Source organism: Triplophysa rosa, linkage group LG13, assembly GCF_024868665.1.
Source record: "Triplophysa rosa linkage group LG13, Trosa_1v2, whole genome shotgun sequence".
In the NCBI taxonomy this organism is placed as follows: domain Eukaryota; kingdom Metazoa; phylum Chordata; class Actinopteri; order Cypriniformes; family Nemacheilidae; genus Triplophysa; species Triplophysa rosa.
This window is the reverse complement of record NC_079902.1, coordinates 21,134,445-21,150,409: the sequence shown is the minus strand read 5'-3', so window position 1 is coordinate 21,150,409 and position 15,965 is coordinate 21,134,445. Positions and strand designations below refer to the sequence as shown.

General features: G+C 40.0%; 3 protein-coding genes across 5 annotated transcripts; 1 reads left to right on the top strand and 2 right to left on the bottom strand.

The window, feature by feature from the left end:
• Positions 1-58: 58 nt before the first annotated feature.
• Positions 59-6,565, bottom strand: hnrnph1 (heterogeneous nuclear ribonucleoprotein H1). Of its 2 annotated transcripts, none has more exons than XM_057349761.1 (11): positions 6,344-6,565; positions 5,765-5,862; positions 5,527-5,682; positions 5,307-5,450; positions 4,621-4,759; positions 3,063-3,241; positions 2,443-2,546; positions 2,219-2,354; positions 1,855-1,938; positions 1,663-1,761; positions 59-741 (listed from the first exon to the last, which is right to left on the bottom strand). In XM_057349761.1, the coding sequence occupies exons 2-11, from the start codon at positions 5,847-5,849 to the stop codon at positions 638-640; spliced, it is 1,230 nt and encodes a 409-aa protein (XP_057205744.1). In that variant the 5' UTR covers positions 5,850-5,862; positions 6,344-6,565; the 3' UTR covers positions 59-637. The 2 variants fall into 2 exon arrangements, with proteins under 2 accessions (XP_057205744.1, XP_057205745.1); XM_057349762.1 differs by having other exon boundaries at positions 629-741; positions 1,531-1,761; positions 6,344-6,564.
• A 599-nt stretch (positions 6,566-7,164) lies between these two features.
• On the top strand, positions 7,165-9,921 carry eif4ebp3l (eukaryotic translation initiation factor 4E binding protein 3, like). Its single transcript, XM_057349773.1, has 3 exons — positions 7,165-7,559; positions 9,075-9,248; positions 9,378-9,921. Exons 1-3 carry the CDS (start codon positions 7,430-7,432, stop codon positions 9,407-9,409), a joined length of 336 nt encoding a protein of 111 aa, XP_057205756.1. The 5' UTR covers positions 7,165-7,429; the 3' UTR covers positions 9,410-9,921.
• A 2,136-nt stretch (positions 9,922-12,057) lies between these two features.
• hnrnpaba (heterogeneous nuclear ribonucleoprotein A/Ba) lies at positions 12,058-15,892 on the bottom strand. Of its 2 annotated transcripts, XM_057349763.1 has the most exons (9): positions 15,775-15,890; positions 15,114-15,364; positions 14,594-14,762; positions 14,346-14,504; positions 14,043-14,198; positions 13,713-13,803; positions 13,232-13,399; positions 13,022-13,107; positions 12,058-12,744 (listed from the first exon to the last, which is right to left on the bottom strand). In XM_057349763.1, the coding sequence occupies exons 2-8, from the start codon at positions 15,335-15,337 to the stop codon at positions 13,037-13,039; spliced, it is 1,038 nt and encodes a 345-aa protein (XP_057205746.1). In that variant the 5' UTR covers positions 15,338-15,364; positions 15,775-15,890; the 3' UTR covers positions 12,058-12,744; positions 13,022-13,036. The 2 variants fall into 2 exon arrangements, with proteins under 2 accessions (XP_057205746.1, XP_057205747.1); XM_057349764.1 differs by lacking the exon at positions 13,022-13,107 and having other exon boundaries at positions 15,775-15,892.
• Between the last annotated feature and the right edge of the window lie 73 nt (positions 15,893-15,965).

The following is a 15,965-nucleotide window of genomic DNA, read 5'->3' as shown; positions in this document are numbered from 1 at the left end:
TTTAATAAACACTGCCTCAAAGTATTAATTCACATGTAAAGAATCAAGGAATCAGACATGTGTTCACTCCGTGTACTTCACTCAAAACACAGGTTCGGTACAATGCATGGAAAAGAACAAATGCTGGCAAACAACAGTATCATGCTTCTAAATGAAATCCCAATCATTTCCTACCCAATTTGAAATCATCCTTAAAATAATAAAAATCATATTTTCCTTAACTATCCGCCACAATGAAGCTTTGAGTGCATGCAAAACACCTTTGATGGAGAGATGTTTGAGATATGACATGCTACAATCACTGATAAACCTCCATGTGCAAAGACGTCAACATGTGCCTAAGGCTTTGATAAGGTTTGCCCACAGTGTCCCCCTTTTAAGAAAAACAACATCTCTTCACTATAAAAACAGATTAACAGGCACCTGTCCAGTGTGCAACATGGATAAACACTTTCTCTTAAACATAAATTAATAAATCTCATTACAAAAATAAAAGGAGAACAGAGCAAAAGAAGCTTGCTTGTGCACAATACAAAGAACAGCAAACACAGCCGTCTTCGAAGCAAGGGAACATAGAACGACAAGAAAACCAAATGAAAGGACACCGGTTTGCCACAGCTATGAAGCAACCCAAAAGCTACATCCCCCACCCTCCTCCCATTCCGCTGTTGAGCCCGTTCATCCCCATCGATCCGCGGCTGCCTCCGCCATAGTAACTGCTGCCAATTCCGCCCTGATTACCTGACAGGAGGGAGAAATACATATTTTAGGACCAGGGAGTTCTGAAAGAAGCTTCAACTATGACAGTGATGTGTCAAATCCTACACTGCTTGGACCCCTAAAACAATTCCAATGCCATTTTACAGACTATAGCATTTTAGAGACTACGTGGTGCATGGCAAAACCATGAATTAACTCAAGTTTACTGTTGGCTGTTATGACTTTGATCGATAATGTTTTAATGTTGTATCTATAATATTTGCATTCTGTAACAACTATTCTTTAAAAGCAAGTCTATTTATTGTGAATATGCCCAGACAGCCCAACTAAGTTTTTAAACCGTGACTACATTCCCAACACAGCATTCATACCTCATTGCTTAAATATAGCTTGTTGTTCTATGTAGTCTTCAAAAGAAAAACAGATCAGTTAATGTCTTTTAAATCATACATGTAACTGAAGCTACAACATTTACATTTATGCATTTGGCAGACGCTTTTATCCAAAGCGACTTACATTGCATTATACTATACATTTGTTTCTAAATATGTGCAATCCCTGGGACCGAACCCATGACCTTGGCGTTGTTAGCGCCATGCTCTAACCACTGAGCTACAGGAAAGCTTACAATTAAACAAAGTTACAATTATAAAAAAAGTTATAAAACCACAGAACTGCATAATAGTGTCAAATGGTACAAATGTATTATTATTATACTTGAGGTATTACAACAAAGATACTATGTTAAGGTCAATGTAAGACAAGCTTTATTAAAAATGATATTAATTGTTATTGATGTACTGTATTTACCTGATAGGCTACAACAGGATAACACGAAAGGCTTTTTAATCTGGCATTACAAACAGCTACCCCTAGGGGTCCAAGGGCGATAGGATTTGCCATGGCACCGGTTAGCAGACCTACGGTAGAGCTGACACTCACTGTAGTCGCTGTAACCGCCCATGCCACTCTGGTTACCATAACCACCGCTGTAGCCAGAGCTCATCTGCTGGCTGCTGTGTCCGTAAGACGACTGGTTTCCTGAACATCAACAGCAATGCATTATTATGCATTATAGCTGCTGAGCACATTCACTCAATGTTTTTCAAATGTCACACGAGAAGGATGTCTTACCCATACCGCCCATCATTTGACCTCCGTATCCTCCACCTCCGCTCCCTGATGTCGAGTTTAGAAACAGCTCCACGTAACGATGCTCTGCACGACAATTGGAATTATTTCCAATCAGATTGGAAAGCTTAGGGTTGGTGTTTGCAGTCAATTTATTTGGAATATTTCTTGAATATTTCTAAAAGGCCAATTTCGCAATAACTGGAAATTCTGTTCACATTTATACCCAAGACGTGTATGACTTTCTCGAATTGAACACAAAAGCAAAAGTGGATAGTGACCAGACAGCAATAGAAACTGCCACGATGGATGAGTAAACGATGATCGAATCTTTTCGGGGCGACCTCTCACTTCAAACTTCACTTACGCATGTTGCCTTTGTCTTTGGACATGGCTGCCACGGCGTCCTCATGGGTAGCAAACTCTACGTCCGCCTCGCCCGTTACTCGCCCGTCGGGGCCGATCTCCAAATGAACGCGCACCGGGTTCAGTGGAGAGAAGAACTAAAAATTCAATCGAGGCATAAACATTTGGACTACGTAAAGAGAATGCTGTTCATATAAACAAACGTTTCGTTTCACATTGACTCACATTGTATATGTCGGTTTCAGTGGCCCTGTATGGAAGGCCTCTCATATGCACACAGTGACCCGTCGTGCTCTGAAAGGACGAGCCGCCGTCTCCATATCGGCCATCTCAGAACAAAAACAATGTAAACAATCATTCCGTCTGATAAGCTTTGCACTGTTTAGTTGATTTAACTGCAAACAGTTTTATCTATGGAGGAGGTTGATGGTCATGATGAAGACAGCAAAATTCAAAGATTTATCTACATAAATGTCAAGTCATTATTGTTTGTGTTGTGCGTTGTTTAAAAGTGGCTTTGTTTTACAAACAATGATGTCTCTTAAATCATTCACTTAGCAGGACAAAGGCCACGGTACAAAGATAAAAAGTCTTTGGATCAACCTAATTTTCAGTCTGTTTTTATATTTTAATACGTGTTGCTGCGGTGAGCATTCTAGTGTAAGATGAAGGGACAAGGCTTGTTTTTAACAAACACATTTGTGCTGAAAGGAATCGGTCGACAATCATATACTAGTGTTGATTGTGTTGCTCAAGATAACTTGGTTTACTTGCTGACACCACAACAAATCATGGGGAACTTTTTTCAAAAACGTTTCATTAAACTCGACCACAAACGTTCTTACCTCCCCCGTATCCTCCACGTCTCATTCTTTCAAAGGAGACTCCACGGCCCATGCTGTTGTAGCCACGGCCGCCCCCCGGCCTGTCGTAGGGACTCGGTCTCTGCATGCCCATGACCTTACGCTGCGGCTCATAGTGCGTGCGTACCTCCGCACGGCTGCTCTTGAAGATCTCTATATACCTAAGAATATACACCCAAAGTGATGGCACCAGGTCCTACCAGTGAGACAAATGCATTCCTACGAGCAGTATTAATAAGGGCTGTCGAAACTGGTCATAGACGCACTTACACAAAATCAGTCTGGGCACAAATTTACGGTCAGCGTTTCGGAAAATAGGACACAGATAGACACAGAAAATGGGACCCTTATATTGAAATGCATTCAACCCTTTATTACATGGAACTTTTCTTATGGTCACCCAAAAGCTGGCGTTTTGTTGGACTGCCTCACTGTGGAAGGGAATAAAGAGCAAAGCACTTTCGCCTGTTAGGTCGTAACTTAGCATTACCTGTTCAACTGGATCCTCGTGATTTGAAGTCTTCAGAAGGAAAGAAACACTGAGAGCGTCCTTCGGCATTACTTTTAGTGCTGAGTGCCCATGTGACAAGGTTCTAGCCAATGAAAAGCCAGCTTGTTTTTAATCATCTTTATGTGTTTCAAGTCTAGCACTGATGTGGCAGAATGTTTTCTTAAGGTCATTTTTATTTTTTGACCTAACGAAGTGTTGCTCTGTGAGCATCGTAAACCGACCAAGAGCAAGGGGCGAGAATGGACCAATAACCAAATAAAAGAGCCAGTCCCTATTTTTACAATTCTGTTTGATGCGGCAGTCCCTGTCTAAGAAAATGCCTGAACAAAATAAACAAATACTTTTATCATTTTGAGAGTATTCATTAGCTGTCAATGGAAAAGGATGTTTGTAGCTGATTTGGCGACACGCGTGACAATCCAGACGAGCTTTCAAGTGATAGTTCACCCAAAAATAAACATTCTGTCATCATTTACTCACCCCTTTGTCATTTCAAACCTGTATGACTTTCTTTCTTCCGCAGAACACAAAAGAAGATATTTTTAAAAATGTCATTAACTGGACACCATTCACTTGCATTGGTTTTGTGTCCATACAATAGAAGTGAATGAGGTCCAGAGCTGTTCGGTTACCAACTTTGTTCAAAACATCTTCTTTTGTGATCTGTGGAAGAAAGAAAGAGGGTGAGTTAATGATGACATCATTTTCATTTGTGGGTGAACTATCACTTTAAGGGGGGAAATTTACCACATTACATTTAGCTATCTCCACCAAGTCGTTTTCTTCTTTAAATCATTCGATTCTCAATGGTTCACTCAGCACTAATAAAAGAGGACAAAACGGCCTCCAGAGAACTTCTGAGGCTTCTTTTCTTGTAGATGTTTAGATAAAAAAGTCATCAATCATCTGCCATATGTCTCACTATTGGTTGATGTAGAGTCATGTGTGGCCATTCTGCAATGGATGATTTTGCGAGGGGAACACCATAAGAAAAGCAATGTATCCAGGCAACCAACCAGCCATCCCCACCTGTGCCCTATTCTTTCCTTGTGTTTCTTTAGAGCCTTTTCGGCTATATCCTGTGAAGCAAACTGCACGAAGGCCTCCCCCGTACTCCTCCCCTGGAAGTCCACCGGCAATGTTATCCCATTTGGCACGATTTCCAACCCTTCAACCCAAGGACAGATAACCCCAGTGGGGGACAAATTAAATCACAAGCCCATTAACAAGACTTTATAATTCTCTATGGGTTTCTCTTTATGTCACATGTCTACATAAACATGGGGCCTTGATATACAAAGTATGCTCAAGTTAAAGAGGAAAGAGGTCACTTAAATCCTTTTGGCCATTTGTCTTAACCCTCTGTAGCCCCAATAAGTGCATCATAAATGATTTGCCTGTCTATAGTATGCAAATGAAATCTCAAAGAGCTGAGGCAATAGAAACTAAATAATGACATTACATTTTTGTTTATTAGCTGGGATGGATGAAGTGAGTACAGAAAGTGACCCCATGCTGGTCCTTGTGGTTTTGTTCTCGATTTAGTTTCAAAGCTTCAATATAAATTCCACCTATCTAGGATTAAAACGCTTAAAGCCTCTTTCAGAAAAACTACATTTGCAAGTAATGGTCCAGTAGCTAGGTCTAACTAATACATATCTGACATGTTGTAACAACTTGAGGATGGGACGATTCAAACTAATCAATTGACATACCTGCAAAAAACTGGACTATTTCCTCCTTGCTGCATCCGAAGGGCAGACCTCGAAGCCTAACCAGGCCATCTCCTGCTGTGTCTGGGCAATTCGGTCCGGTGTGCTTTAAAACCCAGTCCATCTCAACACTATTGGATTTGAATACTACAACCGCATATGAATGTATTAGTGTAAGGTGACTTGAAGAACGTCTGTGACAAAGGCAACACCAGCTGCTTACCTTCTACATAACGGTGGCCCATGGTTTCACGGTCTTTCTTTATAGCAATTTTAAGATCTTCTTCCGATTCAAACTCAACAAACGCCTCTCCACTCGGTCGTCCTTCTCTTGTATATGTGAAATGTACGCTTGTCCCGTTGCTTGCGATTTTGCACTCTGTGGTAAAATTAAAAGACTATTATTATGTGAGAAAGGTTGGAGAAAATACATCAACATTTGTGCTGAACATTTTTTTTACCTGAGAAAAATCTGTGAATTTCATCTACAGAGCAAGACCAGGGAAGTCCTCTGACCCGGACCACAAACCCCTCTCCATCCGCCATAATGGAAATGATTCTGCTCAATAGGAGAAAAAAATCCTTATGAAATATTTTAAGGCAAAACATTTTTTAAGTATTAGACATATATTTATGTGTTATTTTATTCAATTCTCAAATTTTGTATTTCAGACAGTCAACTGTTGACAGCACCTCAAATTGACATCATGGTTGAGCACCTCAGACACAACAGAAAGTGCCAAGCCAACAAAACCTACAGTTTTAACATCTAGACGTTATAACAATAAAACACACAGTGTTTTGGACAAAAATAACATACAAAAAATTAAGAATACTATTAATATCCATTACAATAGATCAGCTTTATCTGATAGCGAAATAAAACGAAACGAAACAAACTGTACCCCCATTAACATGAAAAATGGCTCTATAAAAAAAATAGTCACATTTAAATAAAGAAATACAAGAATATTTTTCATGCAAGTAAAAAAAAAAAGTGAAACTGTTAACTAGCTTAGCGAGCTTGCTGAACCACATACCTTCTGATAAACCCCCTGGAGACGCTTCGTTTACTCAACAGAAGCACGGCAACGAAGTTTATCAGCCTCTTAACAAAACAAATTTAACGATAGTGCTCATTTAATTTTAGAAATGTTTACAGTATGTGTATACTAATAGAAAACGTCAAGGAGACGCGCGTCTGAACATGCATGAGAAGCAGCTCGTTGATTTCAGGCGGTTACAGAAACGCAGGGGCGTTGCTGCCCCCTGCTGTTTCGGATGTGACACTACAACACTCTTAAATTAATCACGCCTTAAATTTACACGTGGTATGATGTTAAATATTGCGATTATTATCTAAAATACACCAACAAATGAAAATGTTGCCGTTTACGCTTATTTACATTGTGGAATAAAAACATGTATTATGTGTGTAACGTTAAATTAATGCGGCTTGCGATTTATCTGTGAAATGGACTTGCCAATAATCAGTAACCGGGCGATATTATGTCTGTACATATTGTAAAGGGCACTATTTAAGTGTGCGTAAATGTGTAGGTCTATTTTTACCCTATGTAATTGCGCCCGGCTGATGCTCTCTTTTAATTCCCCTCGTGCATTACATCATCCATCTATCTTATATTTGATTTCATGAGTTAATTGAAAATGCCTTAGTGGCATAGTTTAAACTAAAATAAAACTAAACGAAATCAAAATAAACCTACAAATAATAAACAAACCACTATTCCACAAATACGAAACGCATTCGTTTTCCAAAGATCTGGCAACCCTGTATGTTACACTGGCCTGTTTTTGTTGTTGCTCAAGTCTCGTTTATCACATGATGCGAGTCACGTAGTCTGTGCTGTTGTTAAATACCCCCTCACCCTAGTTTCTCCACCACTGCGCCTCCAGGCCTGGGTATAGAGAGTCTCTCTTCTTCTGGTATCACTAGACTAGCACTGCTTGTAACTTGTAAAAGCATTTATTTGTTGCTGAAACTTCGTTGAGGTTGATTTGATTGCGTACAACGAGTCTGAACTGGTGCTGGACAGAAGGAGCCTCGCCGAGCCCTTGCGTCTGTTCATTTAGTAGTAAAGAGTTTTGAGAACATTTCGACCACGATGTCTGACACGCAGCAGAGCAAGAGCTGCCCCATTCCCACGCGTGTCCTGCACCTCAAAGACTGGTCTCAACTACCGGACTGCTACAGTCAAACTCCCGGAGGAACTCTATTCTCCACCACGCCAGGAGGTGAGATTGTGTTTTAGAGAGTATATTTTATTTGAAGTTTTGTGGATGGGTATATTATTCGTCTTTTTAATGAGAAGCTTTGTACATCTTATAAACATTAAAATAGCAATTCAAGTTTTGTCATTTATTTCTAATCATCTGGTATGTACCGTGCGTGCAAACTGTATCGTTAGCGCTCCATTACGCACGTGCGTCCACCGTAAACTTGACAAACATTGGGCGATTTCAGCCAATGTGCTCTTTATCCCCACTATATTTTGTTACCCACTGACCAGCAAGATCGAATTCAACACGTATAAACGTTAACGCGACGAATTTAACCGTGAAAAGCGCAGTCGATGTGTTCTTTCCAGCGCGTAACGCAGCATGGATCGCGCAATATCACATTCCAGTTGCCACAAGCAAGCGTCTATTATGCGCACTAAGTCTCAAACCGTTTTCGACGATACAATCTAACTGCTTAATGTTGTTTCAAATGTCTGGTTATCTGGTTTTGCGACTGACACGTTGCCAAACGGGTGCAAAATAAACCAATGCTTGAAATGAATCTAATCTTGTGAATAGCAAACGCTCGACCCAGTTCATGAAGGGCTGGTCCCTCGCGTGTTTCTTTTGTCCGTGGCTTGAATATCTCACGCATGTGGCTGTAACTGTAGCGCCTTGCCGAGGAAAGGCAATTCTTAGCAACACCCCTCCTCCTACACAGCTGCTGTGGATTTCAGGAATAACATCTGAGGTGGGTTCATTGGGTACACTCAGTGTGGAAACTAAAATATAATTCTGGGAATCTCGTGAAATGCTGCGAGAACATGTTCGGATCACATTTCAAACAACATTGTAGAAAGTGTTGTAAATTGCAAAACGCTGCAGTTAAAGTGTGCAAAACATGCATTCTTCAACTGTGAACAAATGAAAAGTGGTCTTCCTCCGGGGCTGGTATCCCTGAATTACTCCGACCAAAGCAACCCACAGTTGTGACTGCTGTATATCCAACCACTGTCACCATCTCAGTCCACACCCTTGCTCACCCCCCTTTGTCCAGAACACATTGAACTGAATAGCAGAGGTTGCATAACATGTTTTTCAGTCACTGGTAGAGATGTGGAGTACAGTATAGCTTCAACAGCAACATAGATAGCACTAACTTCTGCACAGGTCAAACTTCAGAGATCACATTCGGTTTTTATAAAAGTTTTTATAAAAAAATACGTTCTTCGTTCATTTGACTAACCCTAATTTTACAACGTTAACTAAAAATATTCTGTTGTTTATCTTTTCCTAGCTTCAACTTGTAGTTGTAAACGTTGTGTGTTACTGTTGGCTTCTTTAGACATTATGCTAAATGCTCTCTCAATTTGAAGTCATTTTGGGGAAAAAAGCATTTCTGTTCAATTGTTAGTACAAACTGTACATAAACTGTTCTACAATTGTTTTTGTCACCTGCAGCCTACAATGTAAATATGTTTTTGTAAGCATGTGATTGGCTGCGTAACACATGTCCCGCCCCTCCTCCAGGAACTCGGATCATTTACGACAGAAAGTTCCTCCTCGACTGTAGAAACTCTCCTATCGCCCGGACCCCGCCCTGCTGTTTGCCCCAGATCCCTGGGGTAACCATTCCTTCACACCATCCCATGTCCAAACTTCAAGATCTCAAAGAGGAACTGGAGGAGGAAAAGAATCTGGCAGGTAAAATGTTTTTTTTTTTTTTCTCAAAACAGATGGAAAGTTTGAACGGTAGTACTGTTTGCATTTTATAACTGCATCCCTGTTCGAATGCTTCCTGGGAACAGACTAAAATTGTGTCCTTTTTTTTAGCTGATGAAAGCCAGTTTGAGATGGACATCTGAATCATTCATCTACCTCCTGTGGAGAATTTCTCTTTATGTGCTGGGACGTTACTGGCACGATCAGCGGATGTCACGTATTTACTAGATTACAGGGCTTTTTAAAGAGCTAAACACCCAAAGAGTGTTTTATTCTTTTGTTTGAAAGTATTTGATATCAGTTTACCAGACACAAAGTGCTTGTTTATCAGTGGAGTTGTTTTGAAAACTCTTTATTGTACATATGGTACTTTCTACTTTTTTTTAATAAGACAATGTAGCCTTACATTTGAGTTGGGGCAACACCATGGCAAAATCTCTTCCTTTTGAGCAATATATGAGCAATCATGATTGTTTATTGGTAAGGGTCGACTTGATGCCAAATGAATGTCTGTAGCAGAAGAAGGTGTTTCACCTGAAATTGCACATCAGAAGATAAATGTACCAGCATGTGCCCTCAGGGTTTCCCTGGTGTTTCAATTGCCTGGATTTCCTCAGGTTTTATTATTTTGATTTAAATAAATGACACACTTACATGTTGTAGTTGTTGTTTTTAGTTTTGGCAACATTGTGTTGGAGTATTGAATGCCATTTAGTTTTACAGGTCCAGTGTAAGAAATTTAGAAAATGTCATGTTTCCGCTAAATTGCAGAAAGAGATAACGTATTTACGAAACGCGCTCTTTAAAGGGATAGTTAAACCAAAAATGAAAAATCTGTCATCATTTACTCACCCTCGGGTTGTTTCAAACCTGTATACATTTCTTTGTTCCAATGAACACAGAGAAAGATATTTGGAAGAATGTTAGCAATTTTCAGTTCTGGGACATCATCCGCTACCATAGTAGGAAAAAAATGTTGTATTTTTTTGTTCCGTTGAACACATGAGATATTTTGAAGAATTTAGGAAAACAAAGAATTCTCGGGCACTTTTGACTACCATTTTATTCTTCTTACTATGGTAGTCAATGATGTCCCGGAACTTAAAATTACTAACATTCTTCCATAAAGATATATTTGTGTTCATCGTAACAAGTCATTTATACAGGAGTGAAATTACATAAGGGTGAGTAAATGATGACAGAATTTTCTTTTTTTGGATGAACTATCCCTTTAAGAGCAGTTTGTCTGTTCAGGGCTACTGTAGAAACAACATGGTGAATTCCATGTAAGGGGACCCGCAGCGTATGTAGATGGAAATAGCTCATTCTAATTTAATAAAAACATCACGCTTATGTAAGGCCTTTATACACCTCGGAAGACAGTTATGTATATTATATTGCATTTCTGGCAATAGATCCTCCAAAAAATTACACATTAGACCATTTAAGGTAAAAGAAAAATATGCCGAAATTTTGACTCCCCTACTTCTGATTGGTTCATTCACTTAGGATGCTGCTTTGTTATCTCTAAATCCTGCCTCCACACCTAATCCTAACCTTTGTAGGGGAAAACAGGGGAGTCATAATCTCACGGGAAATCAGATTTTGATACAACACCGGCCTTCCAACCAATGCAGTCAAGCCCTTGCAAATGATCCAGAGTGCAGCTGCACGTCTAGTTTTCAATCAGCCTAAAAGAACTCATGTAACACCCCTCCTCCTGATTTCACTTCACTATAGCTGCCAGTTGCCGCCCGCATCAATTTTAAATCAGAACGGTAACCACAATTTCACCCCCTTAACTCACTGCCTCCAGGTCTTACATCCCCACCCGTCATCTTCGGTCTGTAAATGAGCGACGCCTGGTTGTTCCATCACAGCGAGGCACCTTCACAACTTCCAAAAAAACAACTCGTAACATACCTGTTCCGCATTTATTTGACTAACCAGTAACTGTAATGTCTCGTCTAATAAAAAAATCTTGTTCATTCTCTCCCTTGCTTACTCCAGCTTTAATCCTCCTAGTAGCATGGCCTTGTAAACTAACAGTACTGTTTAGCGTGTTGACAAAATGTTTATATGCTCTCCTACTTGTAAGTCGCTTTGGATAAAAGGGTCTGCCAAATGAATAAATGTATTCTAAGTGACCCTAAAAGTTATATTGACCTCTTTAATAATTAGGCTGGAGAACAGCCCCTTTACCAAAATATTAATGGAATTGCTCAATGTTTGTCTTGCACCATAAAAGAGCTCAGATTTGGCTACAGTGAATTGCACAAGTTATAAACAATTCATTATATTTGTAATGTTTAGAAGAACAACTGTATTATCACTGAAATCATTTTGAACATTTTAAATAAAGATCAATGCTGCTGCTTGAACTAATTGAGGTCTAACAAAAGCACTGCACTGCTTTTACCACAAGTTAAATTTGGAACAAGAGAACGTCCATGTCCTTTAGGCTGTGTTCCAACGCAAATATTACTGTCTGCTTTGGATGTAAACTGTAAATAGCCAAGACTAACCAGTGACCTTTCCTGTTCCTCTTACTCGCCTGCTAACAAGAATACAGGTGTAAATTCTGACTAAACCCCTTGGTAGTCCAGCAGTGACCTAGTTCTTTGAAACATTATACACAAGTCATGTTAGTGCTTGCATGCTTTCTGTTGGTGCTAAAGACAATCGATTTCTTAATGCAAATGTTGTTGTTGTTGCCGTGTGGGTTCAGAATCACAACTACAATTACACAAACACACTCCGGTAGCAATATCATTGAAAGCATAAAACATACATCTTAAAAATCATGTTTATTTCTTGAAATTTGTCCAAGACACTGGAGGAATGCATTTCCAGTGTTTTAAGAATCCTGTTACAGTCGCCTGTGTATGTTTTGAGGTAATAGTTTAATCACTATTAAAGCCACTTTTTAAATATCTAACAAGACAGGAGAAAATTTCCTTAAAAGCAGTAGAGGAACAAACAAAAAGTCAAATTTCTTAAGAACTTGTCACTAACAGATTTTAAAGGACAAGCTTACAATCTTCAAAAGAAAAAACATCCTTTCATCTCACCTTTAAGCCATGCAATTTTGCAACACATAGTACGGGTGACAAAGAGAAAAAAAATATAATCTAAAAACACCAAAAGGAAAAATTAACCAAACCTTTTATTTTGAAAGCAGTTTGAGAGCTCGGAGCCTAGATGTGGTACACAGCCAAGATGTAAAATACAACCATACAATACATTAGATTCAAAAGGTACCAAAAAGTACAGTAAAAAAATAACACTTCCATCTCTGGAAATGTAAAAAGGACAAAAAAAATTATAAAACAAAAGTGAAGTGACATTTGCTCCCCCCCAGTTCTTTGTTTTCTGTACAAAATGAAGCAGAAGTCCAGATTCTGCCAACTTCCAAAAGTAAAAGACCCCAATGCTCACTGCGACCAGATCGCTGGTTCCGGTTCTGTAGTTTTACGACCTTTCAAACAAACACAAAGAGTCCAGATTTAGTTGCTTAAATCCACACACATAAAGCATTATATAAAATGAAATGAAGAGATGGGGCCTAGCACAACACTACAACCCTACTGAATCGGTGTTTGACAGAATTCTAAAGATTTCAGTCCTAGTCTCAAAACGGACGGTCTGACTGCCTTATAACTGAATGGGTAAATGGGGATGAATTGCATTTCAAAGCATGGTAAGTGACAACCAAATTAACCTTACCATGAAACGGTGGGAAGAAAAATGCATACCTGCACTACACATGATCAGTATGGCTTGTAGCTACTCTGGTGAGCCCCACGTCTCGGAGTTTTTCCATAGCTTGTATTTCCCTGGTCTATGGGGGTAAGAGAGAAGCAGAAAAAGGAATTTAAATTGCCCCTGTATTCACAAGAACCCAATGGGGGGGGGGAGCGGGGGAACGGGGTGTGGGGATGATTCCGTGGCCAATCAGTGCTTACGGTAGTCGTATCCGCTGCCGTATCCGCCATAGTAGCCTGCAGAATAGTCGTAGTTGCCATAGCCGCCGTATCCGCCGTAACCCTGCTGCCCACCATAGCCATAGCCTTGGTTACCGTAGCCTTGATTCCAGTAGTTATTGTAGCCCTGATTCCAATTTTGACCTTGGCCTACAAAACGGAAACACAATTCATTATTTTAAATAAAACTGACATCTAGCTTTGTGAAACTTAAGCGATTAGCCATAGAGTCTCAACTCAAGCAGAGCCATTAGAAGGGATAAAATTTACTACATCTGAGATTAGTTAAATCTCTCAGAGATGGATTAAAAACCACCAAAGCCATCTACCACATGACACGCATGGGGAATATAAGAGCATATCCGGTCATTCGAAACAGTTTTATAGTAGAACCTCAACCAATACATGAATCTAATGCAAGAGGAAAAACATTGAAGAGAAAAACGTGTTAGGCAGAACTAACCTCCACGCCCCCTTCCTCTGCCCCCAAAGCGACCTCCTCCATACTGCTGTTGCTGGTACACCTCCTTAGGTTGCGCAATCTTAATCTCACACTGCCACAAAGAGAAAAAAACACAGGATTGAGTAACACAACTAATGAATGAGACCATTTATCATATCGTGCAAAAAACATGACACTACAAAGACTTTGTATAATGAAAAATATGCCCACTATGAAAACAAAAATGCATAAAGGAGGTTTATATAACCATTTACTGATTGACTAACGTCAGAGAGGAAATAATAATAGAGCTCATCTACGAGTTCATTCAAGGTGAAGTTGAAAACTCACAAGGCCTTCTTTTCCATTTGGGTCCTTGGTTCCACTAACGTTGTGAAATTTCTTTTCGAGAATCTTCTTGATAGGTTCTTCTTCCTTAAATGTAATGAAGACAAATCCTCTCCTCTTATTCGTCTTTGGGTCCATTGGAAGCTCAATGGTCTCGATCTGAGGCAACAAAAATAAATTAATTAAAACACAATTGTTGGAGAGAAAAAGAAAATGAATTTGTGCAAGAACCTATCAATACCTACTGATCTCACACTTCAGCAGTGTTAGCTTTCTAAATAATACAAAACCAAGGAATTAAAATACCTCTCCAAAGGCATCAAAGTACTCCCGAATCCTCTCTTCTGTAGTTTCAGGGTTCAAACCGCCAACAAAGATCTTCTTCACTGGTTCTTTTTTCATCGCCATTGCTTTCTTAGGGTCGATCTGCCTTCCGTCTAATCTGTGTTCTTTTTGTTCTAAAACCTGCAGAAGGAATAAAAACTCAATTTTCAGCTTGCCATCACAGAACCAAGAACCTTACGGGACTTTATCTCCAGAGTCTTAAAGCTTACCTTATCTACACTAGCTGATTCTTTGAAAAGAATAAACCCGAATCCCCTTGACCGTCCAGTGTTGGGGTCCATTTTGATAGTGCAGTCTGTCACCTCTCCAAATTTGGAGAAGTAATCTTTAAGATCCTTTTTACTAGTGTCCCAGCTGAGTCCCCCCACAAACATTTTCCTAAGAAAAGGCGGAACACACCAGTTACGACCAGGAGGGGGCGTGGTAGCACACATTTCACGATTCCTCTTTATTTCCACTTAACATCGAATACATCATATCTATAAATATAATTGAACATGCATCAACACCTTCGCGGTTTGCATCACAAACACGTGTTGTACAAACATTTTATCCAACAAACATATTGAACGCTACAGTGAAAAAACGATTTTAAGACCCCAATTCATGCCCAATTGACTAACGTTATAGCACCCATCCCCCTTCGAGCGACACATGGCGCCAACAAAGACAGAAAAGAACAAAGGGTTTTACGTCCGAGCATTTAAAACAATAATTTATCTAACATACCCCGCATCTTCTTCTCCTTTGCTTGCATCGATCTGCCCGCCGTCCGTGGCACCATTTTGAGGGTCTTCGTCGTTCCCCGTTTCGTCGTCGTCGGCGGCGTCTCCCTGCGCCCCGGCCTGTTCGTCTCCGTTGCCCTCCTCATACTGCTCGGCTCCGTTTAAATCCTCTTCGCCCTCGTGGCCGTTCTCAGACATCTCCATATATTGGTTTTCGACTTCTGACATGGTGGTAGTTAATGTGAAAATCTAAAACTGCAGAGAGTTTGAGATGGTTAGGAAGGGGAGCGCCTTATGTAACGCGATAGGCTGTGCACATGTCCACCATTTTGAACAGCGGCAGTTGCAATCTCATACGCCACAAGAATGTAAACACGCTAACGTAAAATGTATTGCGTTACAAAACCAACAGTTCGCTTTAACGATCATATCGAAATTAGACCTGTGTTTACAGAGAATTTTGACATGTTGTTACGTGCGGCTCCGCACAAAGCTCATGCGTTGCTCGGCAGTAGCCCATGCCGCTTCTTTTCTCTTGCGTAATTCGTCGATGCATCTACAGCATTACACTCTCTAAACAACATTTTCCCATTTCATAAACGCAAGTGCGATTAAATTCACAAACAGACGCTAGTGTATTAATTATTTGGTTGTAAATACTTTACCGTAAAAGCCGCAAGTTGTCTTGAAAATACTCCGTGGAACACTTACTCCGGTATGGGCCCTTCCTTATTGCGCCGACCAGCGGTTGGTTTTATATTACTGGATGGAAGATAAAGGAATTTTAGTATGGGGGCATTTGATTGGGTATCTTGAAATGACTGTCATCCCGACGGCCAATCAAACGCATCGTTCA